Raw genomic sequence first — 17,560 nt, 5'->3', positions numbered from 1 at the left:
AATTGCCCTAAATTTCAAGTGTTTTCATGAATATCTTACAAAACTTAAATGATTAACAAATTAAAAAGAGAAAAAATACCTTAATGTCGTGGGTTTTGAAGATGAATAAGACCAAATTTCGTGGGTTTATGAACCAAGAAGATGAAGAACAGGTTTGAAGAAACAATTACGTACAGTGTTTTTCAATGGGTTTATGAATTAGTTTGCGAAGAAAGCAGCAGATGATGAAGAATTTATGGTTTTTAAAAGAAGATGTAGATGCAGAATGAAACGTTGAATGACGAAAATGGTGGGTTTGCTTGAGAGAATACAATAGTAGTAAAGAATATTTGTGAACTGAAAGAGTATATTTGCTGCGAGCATACAATAAAACCGCAACAATTGAGTATTGTGAAATGCGTATTTGCTGCGGGCATATACCTAACCGCAACAATTGAGTATTGTGAAATGAGCTATTTGCTGCGGGCACTAGTATAACCGCAGCAATTGATACTCCAACTGAATATTTGTTGCGGGCTCATGTAAAACCGCAGCAATTAATTAATTTTTTTTTCTAAATTATTTTTGCTATTTAATGTTGCGTCTAAGGAAAACCGCAGCAAATGAGGTTTTTTCCACTAGTGATTGTATGTAGGTCAAAATCCAACCGTTGCATATTAAAATGAAAAGTAACATCGAAAACAACCTCAGAAATTGAAATTTAACATTAACAACATTATTAAATGAAATTTAACAAAACAATTTCAACAAAATTTCCTCAAATATATGAAATACAGGAATTAAAATGAACAATGAAGATTAGAGTGAAGAATTGTAATCTATTCACAAGTCAAATACCACACATTATTAAAAAAAAGCCCTAATATAGCATAATAAAACGAAAAAAAATGAAAATAAAATATATTTATCCACGAAATTGAGTAATACAAACAAAAATGGGGAAAATTAAACTAATAGAGATTAATGGGGAAAGAATATGAGGAGATTAGAGGGAAGTAAAGAGTAAAATTTCGAAAATGAAGGGGGTGGAAATTGAAATGGGGAAATGGGGGAGATGAGGCAAACATATGGAAGAGAAAAATGCTATTCCCTGCAGCATTTTCATTTCAAACAAAAGTTCTGGGCCCATCAGCGTTTTCTTTGAGCCTTAAACCCAGTCTATCAGTCCACATTCAAACAAAAACATTCGTATGAGCGTTTTTCTTTAAACGCTTACTTTTGGAAATAAGTTTATATGGAGCTTGGTTATTGTTTTTTTTTAGAAATTTGCTTATGTATTTGATATTTTCTAATTATGCTAGCCCGTGGGCCTGGCCCTTAAGCCTATCTCGTGCCACGGCTATGGAGTGAATTTTTCCTTTTTAATGGCCCGCCCATAACCCAAATCTTGACCCAGTCTAGAATGTTATCCAACTCATGCTTATGCAGCCCGGGTCTCAACCCAACCCACTTTCATCCCTACAGACTTTTGAAAGAGAAAATAAAATTGGATGAGCAAGTTTTGGAAATCTCCGAAGACAAATAAATAAACAAGAAAAAACACTATTATCAAGGAGAATTGTTAATCAACCAACCAATCAAAAAGCTTAAAAACAACCAATGAAGTCTATTAGTCCAAGTCAACAAACCAATTTTCATCCTGCTTCCTTCACTAGTCTTGCACGTTTACAACTGCAGAAACACAGAAAAACAGAGAAAAAATGAGATCCGAAACAATAACATTAGTGTTAGTAAACTTAGCAGGAATAATGGAAAGAGCAGATGAATCATTATTACCTGGAGTTTATAAAGAAGTTGGAGCTGCTCTTCATACTGACCCAACTGGGTTGGGTTCATTAACCTTATTTAGATCCATTGTTCAATCTTCATGTTACCCACTTGCTGCTTATCTTGCTGTCCGCCATAACCGGGCTCATGTTATTGCTCTTGGAGCTTTTCTTTGGGCTGCTGCTACTTTCCTTGTTGCCTTCTCATCCACCTTTTTTCAGGTCTTCTTCATTTCTCTGCATTTTATGTTTAATTACATTGTTTTTTGTATAAAAAATGATGGATTTTGTTTTTGCTTTATCTGATTTAGTTTGCTTAGATCTAGTTCATGTTGACTTTGTTTTAGTAGCATTCACGTCTTCTAAGAGCTGAAATGCTAAATTCACGGGACGGAGCAAATATTGATAAATATTTGAAGGTGTTTTGCAATTTAAAAAATTTATGATATTTTTCCGACAATTTCGTATCTTTAAATACTTCACATGTATTGCATATACTGCGTAAATTAATATTAAGAACCCAATGTTTTGAGCCCTATACAGTCAAACATGTTGAACATGCTCATAACCTCTCCTGAGAATTCCATAACACATAACAAAGAAAAATGACAACCGAGTAGTTTGCTAATGGAAAAAAAGGATGAAGGTTTGGCAATCCTATAATAGCATCCAAGATTTGCCATTGGCGGAATCAATGACTTTCACATGTCAAGAAACAATCTCGACCAAAAGATTAGATCATGGAAAGAATCTTTTTCTACCATAGTGTTAATTCGATTGGAGGTTTTTTTTGGGATAGGAAGTTGTCCTTTAACTTGAATTAACATAAAGACTTAATTGAATATTATTCATCAATCAACAATATATACCTTCATATATTCTCTTTTTCTGCTCCATCTATTTGATCAGTTTGGATTGATTAATTAAAAGTTTAAGCTCATAGTTGTAACTCAAACAAATATTATTTGATATAAGTGATAAAAATGCTTGGAATGGGAATAGGACAAGAGGAGTACCAGATTGATATTATTTTTCTGATTAGAGGTTATTTGTTGTTCAGTAACAAGACTTAAAATCAATTTGCTAAACGTAATTTCATAAATTGATGCTTATGGGTATAAATTTATTAAATTGCTCGTTTGCTAATCCAGTATCTATGTTGGATGCTTAACTCTGACATATATCATATGACCGGAGCAAAAAATATATATCAAATTTTTTTGGGAAATTTTCATGTTGGTTTTTCCGCCTTTTTTTATCTAGTAGACAAACTTTTTAAAAATTCGTATTGTGACGCTAAACTTTTAACTTTTCCATTTGAAAGGCAAAAAATTACGATTTTTGTTAAATATACTTTATTATTATCCATCATAAAGATTTTTTTCCATAAAAATAAACTATTGCAATAAGCCTTATAGGGCACGCTTTTCTAAAATTTGTTCGAAATAAGTATTTAATATACAGAGAAATTAACCTTTTTTCTACGACATGGAAGAGTAGAAAGTTCAGGGTCACTATGTGAATTAAAAATAAATGTTTGTCTAGCACGTGAAAAAATCGAAAGCTCAGAGTTAGCACGTTGAATTTCCCTAATTTTTTCTTGTAAACTAATACTTTCTACACCATCTGTCCTATAAAGAATTTTCATGCCGCCAAAATCTTCTATTGAAAAGAGGAAGCTAGGATAATCATTGTATTAGATGTAAAAAGAAGCTAATTCATTGAAATTTTGCTATTTATGGACAGCTCCTATAACTCAATTGCTGGATCTTTGTTATGAATCTTCTGATTAATTAGGTAGCAGTTTCAAGAGCATTGAATGGTATCGGACTTGCCATCGTAATACCAGCAGTACAGTCTCTGGTTGCAGACTCCACAGATGACAACAACCGTGGTGCAGCCTTTGGTTGGTTAGCGCTTACAGGAGGGATGGGTTCGGTCATAGGAAACATAAGCTCCGTCTTAATAGCTTCAACATCGTTCATGGGTATTCCTGGTTGGAGGATAGCCTTCCATTTGGTTGGAATAATCAGTGTCATAGTCGGAATTTTAGTCCGTCTATTTGCCCATGATCCTCGCTTTGCAGATGAAATCGAAAAACCAAAAGACGAAAATTCACAAATATCCTTTTGCTTAGAATTTAAGGAAGTGTTACAAGAAGCAAAATCAGTTGTACGAATCCCATCGTTTCAAATACTTGTTGCACAGGGCGTATCAGGTTCGTTTCCATGGTCAGCTTTGTCATTTGTACCGATGTGGTTGGAGCTCAGTGGCTTTTCCCACAAGACAACTGCAACTTTCATGACAATTTTCGCCATTTCTTGCGCTCTGGGAGGTTTATTCGGAGGCAAAATGGGTGACGTTCTTTCAAGGCCTTTGCCTAATTCGGGACGAATCATTCTGTCTCAGATTAGTTCTGGTTCTGCAATTCCTCTAGCTGCTATACTGTTGTTGGGATTACCTGATGATCCTTCAAGCGCCTTTTCGTACGGTTTAGTGTTCTTTATTATGGGCCTCATTATAAGTTGGAACGCACCAGCAACGAACAAGTATGTTCTTAGTCCCAATCTCGTACACTTTTCTTCCTGCTTTCACATTTGTACATACAAAGATATGTCATTATCCCAATATCTGATATTTGTTATGATTTGTCAGCCCGATTTTTGCAGAAATAGTACCTGAAAAACATCGAACAAGTATATACGCGTTGGACAGATCTTTCGAGTCTATACTAGCCTCATTCGCTCCTCCGGTTGTTGGAATCCTAGCTCAGCATGTTTACGGATACAAGCCAGTGACAATAGGATCATCAGACGCTGAATCAATCGAAACAGACAGAGAAAATGCTGCATCACTTGCTAAGGCACTTTACACTGCGATGGGAATCCCATTCACTGTTTGCTGCTTCATCTACTCATTCCTTTACTGCACATACCCGAGAGATAGAGAGCGTGCAAGAATGCACGCACTGATCGAAACAGAAATACAGCTGATGGAAGACGGTGTAATTCCTCCAAGTGCAGAAGAATCAGCACTTCGATTTTCAGATTCGTCTGATATGGGGTTAAAAGATAGAAGTGTTATTAGTATCGAGTATGGGGGTGATCAAGATCTTGAATTTGAAGAAAATGAGCAAAATAATCTCCTATCATCCCAAGTACCTCTGTCGAATTTTAGAACACCAATGTAATTCATTCATATTGAGGTAAGGTTTTTGTTTGGGAAATTTACATACACGAATTGTATATACATGGATTTGAGATTCATGAATGATGAATTGACGATAGTACATTGATAAGCATTATTTTTTGATACATAATAGTAGGGTTTTGCTTTATTTCTCCACGCATGTTATTGAAACGAAATAATCAAGCAAGAATTAGGGTTTTGAATACTGTTTTTGTATTGAATATGATTGAGACCAATGCTGAAATATATACACAGCCATGGATGCTAAGAAAGGTAAGAAGATAATTACATAATAAGAAGATTTCTGAGTATCCTAAAATATGTTAAAGAATATTTTCTAAATCTCCTAAATATGTTAACTAAATCTCCTAAATATGTTAATTTTCCTACACTCCCCCTCAAGTTAGGTCTTCGGGTCACCGATACCTAACTTGCATAGTGTCTGTTCGAACACCTCAGAACTAACAGCCTTTGTAAGGATATCGGCGAGCTGATCCTTTGATCTGACAAACGGAAGGCTGATAATATTATTTTCCAATTTCTCTTTAATAAAATGTCTGTCAATCTCCACATGCTTGGTTCTATCATGCTGAACTGGATTTTCGGAGATGCTAATAGCAGCCTTGTTATCACAAAAAAGTCTGCAAGTTTGTCTTCTTGGAAAGTCTAATTCACTTAGGAGCTTCTTTAACCACATAACCTCAGCTATTCCCTTTGCAATACCCCAGAATTCTGCTTCTGCACTTGAAAGAGCAACTACTTTCTGTTTCTTACTCTTCCATGTAACAAGATTTCCTCCAACCAGAGTGAAGTATCCAGACGTAGACCTCCTATCATCTCTGTCTCCTGCCCAATCAGCATCTGTATAAGCAATAAGATCTAAGTGTCCATTCTTCTTATAAAAAATTCCTCTGCCACTGGTACCTTTAAGATACCTTAGAATCCTCATAACAGCTGCCATATGGTGAGTTTGGGGTAGGTGCATAAATCTACTTACAACACTAACTGCATATGCAATATCTGGTCTTGTGTGAGAAAGATAAATAAGTTTTCCGACCAACCTCTGGTATTGTCCTCTATCTGCAAGTTTCTCCCCTTCAATCATCTGTAACCCGTGATGAGTCACAATAGGAGTTTCTGCTGGTTTACAATCAACCATACCAGTCCCTGTAAGTAAGTCCAAAATATATTTCCGTTGGCTTATAAAGATACCTCCTTTTGACCTCAGAACCTCAATGCCAAGGAAATATTTTAGCTGCCCCAAATCTTTCATTTCGAATTCTCTAAAGAGTTGCTTCTTCAAAGTATCAATCTCCTGTCTGTCATTTCCAGTAATAATCATATCATCTACATAGATGATTAGGCATGTGATCTTTCCTTGTCGACGTTTGAGGAACAGAGTATGATCTGAGTTACTTTGTTTATACCCGAACTTCCTCATTGCTGCTGTGAATCTTCCAAACCATGCCCTAGGAGACTGCTTCAACCCATAGAGAGCCCTTTTTAGTTTACACCCTTCTCCTGGCTTATAATCACCTGAGAACCCTGGAGGAGCTTTCATGTATACTTCTTCCTCTATTTTCCCATGGAGGAATGCATTCTTCACATCGAATTGATGCAAGGGCCAATCTTTATTTGCAGCAACAGAAAAAAGAACACGAATAGTATCAAGTTTTGCAACCGGAGAGAAGGTTTCTGAGTAATCAACCCCATAGGTTTGTGTATACCCCTGAGCTACAAGTCTGGCTTTAAACCTTTCAATCGTACCATCTGCTTGATATTTTATAGTGTACACCCATTTGCAACCTACCGTTCTTTTTCCTTCTGGTAACTTACATTTTTCCCAAGTTTCATTTTTGTTTAGGGCAGCTATTTCTTCTTCCATTGCTTTCTTCCATCTAGGATCCTGTAGGGCTTCTTCAATATTTCTAGGTATGTTGTTGGAGTAAAGAGCAGCATTAAAGGCAACAGCTGAGAGAGAGAGGTTGTCATATCGATCTTTAAGAGGATATTTCGATCTTTGTGCTTCGAACTCTGGATCATATCTCTTAGGAGGTATACCCCTCGTACTCCTAGGTGGCAACTCATACCTGTTTGGCAACTCCATATCTGCAAGATTATCATCAGCAATGTTTTCAACATTTTCAGGATCATTAGAATTTACCTCCTGTAACTCCTCCGGATGCTCAGTGGGTTGGACAGAATCATTCTGAAGATTAGTCTGAAGAGGAGATACTATGTTTTCAGTGACAACATCAGTGGTTTCACCTACTTGTTCTTTTGGTTCCTGATCAAAAGTAACTGGGCATAATAACCAGCTCAAGTCATCACTAGTGTTCTCCCCCTGAGGACGAGGCTGGGTATAATAATAAGAATGTTCAAAGAAATCACAATCCATGGTAATATACATCCGATTATGCACTGGGTCATAACACCTGTATCCCTTCTGATGTATCCCATATCCCACAAATACACACTTAAGAGCTCGGGGTTCAAGTTTGGTTCGGGTGTGTGGAGGTAGATGAACATAAACCACACATCCAAAGACACGAGGTTGAAGAGAAAGGGAGGAAGGTATGGAAACAAAGGAGGCTAGGGTTGCAAGAGGGGTTTTATAATGGAGAGTTTTGGAGGGTAGACGGTTAGTAAGATAGGTGGCAGTGGCAACAGCTTCAGGCCAGAAAGAGGCAGGAGTATTGGACTCAAGGAGTATAGCCCGAGTAATATCGAGAAGAGTACGATTTTTACGCTCGGCCACACCATTTTGTTGAGGAGTATATGGGCAAGAGGTTTGATGTATCAAGCCATGATCAGAAAAAAAGCGTTTCATAGAAGAGTTAACAAATTCTCCTCCATTATCAGTTCGTATAATTTTCGGAGTGGCTTGAAATTGGGTATGAAGCATATTATAAAAGGTAACAAACACAGAAAACACTTCAGATTTGTGTTTAAGAAAATAAACCCAGTACATACGAGTACAATCATCAATAAACAGAATATAATAAGAATAAGTACTAGTAGCAAAATTAGGGGCTGGCCCCCAAACATCTGAATGTATCAAAGAAAAAGGAGTACTGGTACGAGAAACACTTGGTAAGTAAGAATGTCTACGGCTCTTAGCCAAAACACAAGTTTCACAATCAAGAGTCAATATTTTATTCTTAATCGAAGGAAACAAAAAATTCAAGTAAGCTAAGGAAGGATGACCAAGACGTCTATGCCATAACCGGAACAATTGATCAGATGAACCGCGAGCAAGCAAAGCTTGGCCTTTTTGAGTCGTCTCATCAACATAGTATAAACCTCCTCGTTCAGTACCATGTCCAATGACGGTCCCGGTCTGAACATCCTGCACAACACAATCAGTGGAAGTCATAAGAACAGTACAATTGAGTTCACGAGTAAGTTGACTAACAGAAAGTAATTTATGTGATAAACTCGGAACCAATAAACAATTTTTCAAATGCATAGAGGGAGACACATAAACAGAACCAGCACTTTGGACTTGAACATACTCTCCATTAGCAGTTTTAATATGAGATCGATGAATGGGTTTATGATGGGTAAGATCTTGTGGGTCGAAGGTCATGGTGTCGGTGGCTCCACAATCAAAAATCCAAGGTGAATTTTTAATCATGGAGTCACGTGGGTTTTGCACTTGGTTTTGTGGAGTGGGCCGTTTGTTTTTATAAATGGGCTGTGGGTGGGCCGGTTTAGGGTTAGTATTAGGGGAAGTGTTACTATAAAAAGCTTGAGATGGAGAGTGTTTACTCCCTCCCTCATGTACTGCCGTTTTTTTCTTTCTCTCTCTTGTGTCTCTCTCTTCTTCCTCATTTCTGGTTTGTGTTTTTTCATGAGCATCCTCCATTATTTTCGCCTTATACAAACCTTCATGGTTGGGATCTTCCTCGCCGGTGACCTCTGCTGTACTGAGAAGGGCCTTGCCGCCGGTCCGGTGTACCGGTGCCTTGGTGGCGGCCTTTTTCTTTTGTAGATCTTCCCACCAATCTGGATAGCCAACAAGCTTGAAGCAAGTGTCCTTGGTGTGTCTCGAACCACCACAGTGAGTACACTTTAAGTTTGTTCTATCTTCTCGCCGGAATGACGACTTTCCTGACCGGTGATGTGCGATGAGGCCACAACCTATTTCTGAGGGGTTATGCCCCGATGATGATGTGTGGATCATTATTTCACGCCTTGAAATCTCCCTTCGAACCGCCGCATACGCCATGTCTAAGGTTGGAAGAGGCACCTGATTTATCAAATCTCGTCTCTCTTTATCAAGAGATTCATCTAGACCGGCCAAAAATTGATACAATCTCTGAGTTTGAATGAATTTGTTGAAAATGGTAATGTCCTCATCACTTTTCATAGGATTCGGTTGCCTCCGATCTATTTCTTTCCAAATGGTATTTAGTTTACTAAAGTAAACTTCAATGGTATCATTATTTTGTTTTATTGCATTTGCCCTTGTACTGAGATCAAAAATTTGGAGCTCATCTCTCCCACTGCCAAGAAGGGTATCAATACCCTTCCATAAATCCCATGCTGTATTATAATCTAAAAATTGATTCACTAAATCAGAATCAATGTTTGTGATAATCCATGAAAGGACTATTGGATCTCTCTGTCTCCATTGCTTGTAACTTGGATCAGCAGATGTAGGAGGGGCGGCCATAATGTGTTTGAGCCGTCCCCTGCTATCTAAGGCTATGTGCATTAGCTTGCACCATTTTGTATAGTTATGGTGAGTTAATTTTTCGGATATTTTTAGATCTGGGATTGAATGTTCTGGTTCTGGTTCTGGTTCAAGTTTGTTGGTTTTGTTCATCTGTTGAAATAGGCGGAGTACATGTTCCATTTGTGCCATGGTTAGGGTTTGGCTTTCTGAAAAATCAGAATCAGCCATAGGTAAGGTAAGGTTTTAGGATTATCAAAGGTAAATGATGAAGCCAAAGAAAAGGTGTTCGATAGCCCTGGAATCACCTTTCGGCTCTGATACCATGAAACGAAATAAACAAGCAAGAATTAGGGTTTTGAATACTGTTTTTGTATTGAATATGATTGAGACCAATGCTGAAATATATACACAGCCATGGATGCTAAGAAAGGTAAGAAGATAATTACATAATAAGAAGATTTCTGAGTATCCTAAAATATGTTAAAGAATATTTTCTAAATCTCCTAAATATGTTAACTAAATCTCCTAAATATGTTAATTTTCCTACAGTTATTAGATTTTTAGCCCTTTTATTAGATATTTTTTATTATGGAATTTTTTTTGAGTAAATTGTACGCTTATAAGCCAAAGAAAATAAAGAGAATCAAATACGAAAAACATCAAAATCATGTAAAGAAAATATTAAGTCTCACTAAAATAGGCATATTTCTCATATCGTAAGAGCTCTTTCCAAAATTTTAATATATGAATCTTACAATTGAAATGATATATTACACGCCAAACACCAATAACCGAGCAGGGAGATATGATTGTTTGAATTTCACTGAGCGGTCTAGGATAAAAGTCACGCGCAGATGCACCTACTCACTTGTTTGGGTGGGCATCAGCAAGGCCCAAGTTCTCCCATGCCCAACATCAGCATTTGAGAACAACTTTCGTGGCAATGCATGTGCTCACCTTTATTTGTGTTTAGGCGCACAATCAAAGGCACTAAATATGTGGGGGGCACGCACGACTTATTCAACATATCATCAGATATTGGCCATTTCATTGATCTGTGCATCATATGGACTAATCTCATACTTTTCTTAGGCATATGTATCCCAATTAGTTTAGGATAGTTTTTACCATAAATAAGGCCATTGGCCATCAGTAGTTAATTATCCTCGAACATAGTGTACTTTATAATTTTATATCTTGATCTCTTTCTGATTGTGTTCTAAGTTTTCTTTTTCATAGTTAAGAAAATCACTTATTTCATTAAATAAAGGAAAAAATTACTAGTATAATATTTCCTACAATGATTTAATCATAAATATACTAATTTTCAAGGATAACATGTTAAAAATAATTGGTAAATTAGCTAATACACTAAAGTTTGAAAATTCTAGGAAAAAACCCCTAAGTTGGTGTTATTCATGATTAATCAAAAGTTAGTATGGTGTTATTTATGATTAATCAAAAGTTGATGTTATTCATGATTAATCAAAAGTTAGTATTATAGTAAGAAAATTAACCAAATATTATATCATTAGTAATTTTTCATAAATAATATGGTTGGGGAAATTAATACTACGATTCAAGAACTAAAACTAAAACAATAACTAATATGAAGATAATAATGATGCAACAAACTCTAAGGTGTCGGGCATCACCTAGTTCTAACATGGGAGTCGATTAGCATAACTAAATGTGATCTAATTAACCTCAAGCTTCCGCTCTATTGATTAATATCGATTTAAAACCTTACTAGTGTTAATCCTCAAACTTCCGTTTTATTGGCTAAACTAGTAGAAATTTAACTTAAATATATCTCAATTCTAAATTAATCCTAATCTCAAACTTCCGTTAATATAAAGGTTAATGAAGATATTTAAATTGAGATTCATTAAGCATAGATTTTATTATAGACTCAAATTCACACAATCAATCAATAAAATATCATCCCATGCTTCGAATTAGAATTATGCCCTAACCCTAGAGACGAAAATACTCTCTAGACATAATGATGAAGAACATGTAGTAAATGATAAATAAAACCTTAATTGAAACACTAGACATAAACATGATGAATAATTTCAATGCACAAAGATAAATAATAAAGCAAAAAATAAAGAAAACTTACTAACAGGAAGAACGTAAATATAAATTGCAATGAAATCGAAAATGTAACAATGAAGTTCCACCATGGAAGCTCTCAAAAGGGAGAAGTACAATAAAGAAAACTGAAAATTAAACTAAAGAAAACTACTTTAATGATCCTCCCTATAATAATAAGAACTGCCACTATTTATAATGGTCCAAAAATTAACCGTCAGAAGCTTGTCAGTGGCAAAAGCCGACTCGGCGGTCAAGGACCTCAGCAGAAAGCCGAGTCGGCTTTTGATGAAGCAAAACAATGATTTTTCCAGAACCTACCGCCGGGTCGGCGGTCACTTTTCTTCCACAAAAGCCGAATCGGCGTTTTGTGCTGAAAATCGCAGTAAATTCAAACGGTCGTTATTTCTTGCTCAGTTGCGAAATCAGACACATAATATGCCGTTGGAAAGCTTTTCAAGTCTAGTTTCCAATGCCGCAAACCTTGCATTAATGCGATCTTTCTATCAAAAGTTATGACCAAAAGAGTGAGCATGTATCAAATTTCACTTTAAAACTTTTGCATTTTAAACACTTTTCAGCTCTTTTGCCCATCTTCATAGTAAAACATCTTCAAACGAGAAATAATCTCCTTAGTAAACTCCGTCATCACTAAAACTATAAGAATTATGCTTAAAAATGATCTAAACCGCTCAAAATCAACATGAATAACCAAAATGGGTAAAGTAGCATACATCTTCAAAATAAGCACGAAATTACTAATAATAATCATCATTAAGGAGTATAAAATGATATGATTAAGTGCAAATAATTGCATGACTTTTGTTAGTATCATTTAGAATTAATTCAATAATGAGTAAGTTTATTTGATTAAAGATATGTGAACAATTTCTCTGACGGACTTGTGAAGAAGAAAAGCGTAATTTACCACTTGTTAGTAAAAAATCTAGCTGTGATAATACTATTAAATGAGTTAGAAAAGAACAAAACTTGAGTACTACACATGTAATTTGAATTGGATATATAGAATATTACGTAATAAATAAGCTCCAACATGGATAAGAATTATGGAACTAATAAGCACTAAAGATGACAAACCTTAGCCCTTTTGACTATTGAAAGTGTAACTAATACTTAATTTATTTTCCTTGATCCCGTTTAAGAGACGCATTGAGTTGTAAAGCTACGTATTCATAGTCATTAACCCTCTTAAATTGTATACGTTATAATCAGATTTTATACGATTTACTCCTTATTTTAAGTTGATAACTAAAGGCGCTTGTGACTCAATAGATAGAGCATCTGTATGTTGAGTAGAAGGTTCTGGAATTCGACCCTTATGGAGCGCAGGTATCAGTTGGGGGTTTCTTAACTGCGCGCATCCTCTTTACTCCTTCCTTGAGGGGGAATAGGTATGGCTTGTCCGCATCTTTTAGGAAAAAAAATACTCCCACCCGAACTCTACCTTGTGCGGATGTCCTTTATCTTTAAGTTTAACTAACTAATAACAAATTTTAGACTATATAATAATAAAAGTATATGGTTTAATATGAAGAATTGTTTCGTAATCCATAACAGTTAAAAATAGGCTAAAATACTGATTTTTATAGGTTTAAATATTAATTTCATCATGTTAAAATACCACTCTTATAGGTTAAAATACCAACTTTAAACAGGTTAAAATACGAACTTAGGTTAAAAAATTAATTTCATCAAACTATGACACTAACTATAAAATCCCAATTTAAGCATCATATAACACCAATTTCAATATGTTAAGAATCAAATATAAAATTAAATTTATTTAAAACATCAATTTCATGATGACAAAACAACAACTTTATTATTGTAAAATACCAACTAAATAACAATAAATCACCAACTTTAACATGTGTTAAACATCAACTTAAGTATACTAAAAACACCAACTACATTATATTCAATCAACATCTTTATCATATTAGGACACCATCTATATGTAGCTAAAATACTAACTACGATATGTTATAATACCAACTTAAGCATCGTGTAACACCAACTTTAATATGTTAAGATACAAAATATAAGATCCATAGTATTTCATCATAATAAAAGGCCAACTTCAATATTCTAAATTAACAAGTTAAATATATGTTAGAATATCAATATAAACAGGTCAAAACACCAATTTTAACAGGTTAAAATAACAAATATAAATTTTTTTGATCCAACTGATATTCCTTCCTCGGTGTAAATTTTCGACCTCTTAGCCCTTATCTTGGGATGAAGTATCGCATCCTCACATTCCTTCCTCTTCAAAATTTCAGAGGTTGAAGAAACGACTTTCTTATTCTTTTTGTTGATGGATGTTCTCCTCATGCAGGGTGCGCACCCTCACACCTGCTGCTGCTGTATTGCACTCCTAATTATGCTTGTGCCCTTTTTGGTTTCTTGGGCTGTATACACTCATCCTTACTGTCAATGCACTAGCTTGTTATTTTCGTTTTTTCCTATATAAAGGTCATGTGTGATCATTTGGTGGACACAGGATTAAAAGGTTTATGAAATACAAAAGAAACTTTTCCTTTACCTTGAGTCCTCTTCCATTTCTGTCTTTATCTTCATGGTATTAGAGCAGGATATTCTTCTCTGATTTAAGTGCTAACATTCTTCTGTGATCCTGACCTTATACCTACACGTTCTCTGGTTCTGTGCTCCCTTCTTATTTGTATCTCTTCTTCCCATGGAGAAGATGAATCCCCAAAACCCACTATACCTTTATGGTTCTGATGGACCAAATACTATTAGTAGTGTGGACAAACTAACTGAAACACAAAACTACAAGAAGTGGAGGAGGCCGATGGAGATAGCATTGTCATCAAAGAGAAAGCTTGGTTTTGTAAATGGAAATGTGATAAAAGATGAAAATGATAGATTGAAAGCTGACTTTTGGGACACTTGTAATGACACAGTCATTGGTTGGATATTGGGATTTGTCTCAGATTCTATTAGACAAACCATCATGTACACGATGACAGCAAAGGAAATTTTGCTGTATTTGGAGAAAAGATATGTAGTATCAAATAGATCCTTGAAGTATAAGCTAAACAAAGAGGTATATAGCCTGAAACAAGAAGGGAGCAGCATCAATGAATACTATACCACAATGAAAGAAATGTGGGAAGAACTTGATTCTCTTGATCAGCTCCCTACTGTGACCTCTGAAGCAAATGATGTGTTGAAACTCCTTGAAGTGCTTCAAACACAGCAGGAAGAAAGGAGACTATTTCAATTTCTAAATGGACTAAATGAAATTTATGGAGTACAGAGGAGTCACCTACTCATGATCATTCCTTGCCATCTGTAGAGTTTGTTTTGCAACACTTTACAGCAAGAAGAGTACCAAAAGAGCATTCTGGACCATATGAAGAACATCATGGAATCCTTAGCCATATATAGTAGGGGCAGAAGTGATATTCCCACTTGCGGTGCATGTGGAGTAAAAGGTCACTTGAGAGAAAAATGCTGAACATTGGTGGGATACCCAAAGTGGCATCCAAAGTTCAAGAACAACCTCAATGGAAGAGGTTTTGGAGATAATTACAGTGGCCAAAATAGAGGTCAAAGCGGCTACTTTAACAAAATAAAGAGAAGCAATATGGTTGCTAATGCACATGGGAGCAGTCATCAAAGTGCAGCCAATGAATTCACAGTGCAACAACTTGAGCAGCTGCTGAGGAGCTTGCCCAACTCTCGAAGAAAGACCTTCTCCTCTGATGATGAAATGGAGCAAAACTTTGCAGGCTTTGCAGGTATGGGAACCTTATCTAATACTAGTGTTGATGCAAGGTGGATAATAGATTCAGGAGCTAGTGATCATATGACTTGTGATAATAAGTGTGTGGAAAATATTAAAATGGAAAAAGAAGGAATAAAGATAAATCTCCTAAATGGTGAATGCTCAAAAATCACCAAATATAGTACTGTGAGACTTAAAATGGCTTAACTCTTGAGAATGTTCTTGTTGTTCCTTAGTTTAAACACAACCTACTGTCTGTAAACAAATTAATCGATTCTGGAAAATGCAAAATGAATTTCTATGCTGGCTATTGCATGATTGTTGATCATAACACCTCAAAACTGAGAGGAATAGGGGAATGCAGAAACGGGCTATATTATCTGATGAATGATGAAATGAAAACCATTGTTGAAGCTCTCACACACCCTACCTACCATACTGGACTAAATGCTGAACAAACATCTGAAAACATCACTCATGGATGGGTGCACACAAAGAAACAAAGTGATATGATTTTTTGGCATCTCAGATTAGGGCATACACCATTTCCAAAATTGTCCAGTATGGGACTCAACATCAAACCTAACCCAAATCCAACTGTTCAACCAACCTGTGTCTCCTGTCCTATGGCCAACTCACTAAACTCCCTTTTCCTCATAGCCAAACTCACACAACCTATCCTTTTGAGCTCATTCACAAAGACACATGAGGGCCCTATAGAGTCCAAACTAGAGGGAAGCGCAGATTCTTTCTTACTGTGGTGGATGATTACACGAGAACAACCTGGGTGAAATTACTTCAATACAAATCAAAAGCTTTTGCAGCACTCCTTAAATTTGTGAAAACTGCAGCAACTCAGTTTAATCACAAGGTGAAAGTCATCAAATCTGACAATGCCTTGGACTTCAAAGATGAACAATGTAAGAATCTGTATGAGAGCAATGGCATCATTCATCAAACTAGTTGTGTTCATACAGAACAACAAAATAGCAGAGTTGAGAGGAAACATCGAAATATATTGGAGAAGCAAGGTGCTTGAGGTTTCAAGCTGGTTTACCTAAGACATATTGGAGTGATTGTGTTCTTACAGCAGCCTATCTCATCAACAAAATTCCAACCCCTATCCTACAAAATAAAACCCCATATGAAATGTTACACCACAACCCTCCCACATACTCCACCCTCAGAATCTTTGGTTGCTTAGCTCTTGCTCATAACCCTAATTTTCACACAGATAAATTCAATCCCAGGGGCGTTCCATGTGTGTTCATAGGCTACCTAACCACTCAAAAGGGGTACAGGTTACTTAACCTTTTCACTAGTGAAGTTTTTGTGTCTAGAGATATGAAATGGTTTGAACATATACTTTCGTATACTCTTTCCCTTGAGCAGCTGCAACACCTAATCCCTTCCTCTCTTGAGCATCAAATACATGGACCTCCCTCATGGGAAGACTCATCTGATGATGAGCCTGATGAACACACCTCTCCACCTAGCCCTACCATTTCACATTACTCTCGTTCCTCCTCTGATGTAACCACTACTTCATCCAGTTCCTCTGATTCACCTAACACTATACCTACTCCTCAACCACTTAAAAGATCCACAAGAACAACACAACCTCCTCCTTGGCTTAAAGACTATGCCACTTCCATTTCTAACCTCACCCTCACAACTGATAACCCTGAATTTACATGCTTCTTATCCACCTTGACACATAAACCAGAACCAAATTCCTACATGGAAGCCCTACATCACTCTCATTGGATCCAAGCAATGAATGAAGAGCTTCAAGCTTTAGATGAAAACATGACTTGGATGGTCACTGATCTCCCTTCCTACAAAGGACCTATTGGGTGCAAATGGTTATTTAAAACCAAATATCTACCTAATGGTAACATTGAGAGGTACAAGGCTCGTTTGGTGTATTTTGGAAAGAAACAGAAATATGGCATTGACTACTTAGAAACTTTTGCTCCTGTGGCAAAACTCACCACTATCAGGTCCCTACTTGTTGTTGTTGCTTTGCAAGATTGGGAGGTATACTAA

At 36.2% G+C, this 17,560-nt stretch overlaps 2 protein-coding genes across 2 annotated transcripts; both read left to right on the top strand.

The window, feature by feature from the left end:
- The first annotated feature begins 1,498 nt into the window (after positions 1-1,498).
- LOC130820153 (uncharacterized) lies at positions 1,499-5,109 on the top strand. The gene is made up of 3 exons (XM_057685416.1): positions 1,499-1,988; positions 3,564-4,315; positions 4,422-5,109. The coding sequence occupies exons 1-3, from the start codon at positions 1,701-1,703 to the stop codon at positions 4,954-4,956; spliced, it is 1,575 nt and encodes a 524-aa protein (XP_057541399.1). The 5' UTR covers positions 1,499-1,700; the 3' UTR covers positions 4,957-5,109.
- A 9,346-nt stretch (positions 5,110-14,455) lies between these two features.
- Positions 14,456-17,560, top strand: LOC130821649 (uncharacterized). The gene is made up of 5 exons (XM_057687438.1): positions 14,456-15,034; positions 15,263-15,697; positions 15,748-16,123; positions 16,363-16,542; positions 16,602-17,560. The coding sequence occupies exons 1-5, from the start codon at positions 14,456-14,458 to the stop codon at positions 17,558-17,560; spliced, it is 2,529 nt and encodes an 842-aa protein (XP_057543421.1).

This window comes from Amaranthus tricolor, chromosome 8 (assembly GCF_026212465.1).
Source record: "Amaranthus tricolor cultivar Red isolate AtriRed21 chromosome 8, ASM2621246v1, whole genome shotgun sequence".
NCBI classification, from domain to species: Eukaryota; Viridiplantae; Streptophyta; class Magnoliopsida; order Caryophyllales; family Amaranthaceae; genus Amaranthus; species Amaranthus tricolor.
The sequence above is the reverse complement of the archived record's forward strand: the minus strand, read 5'-3'. Positions and strand labels throughout refer to the sequence as shown.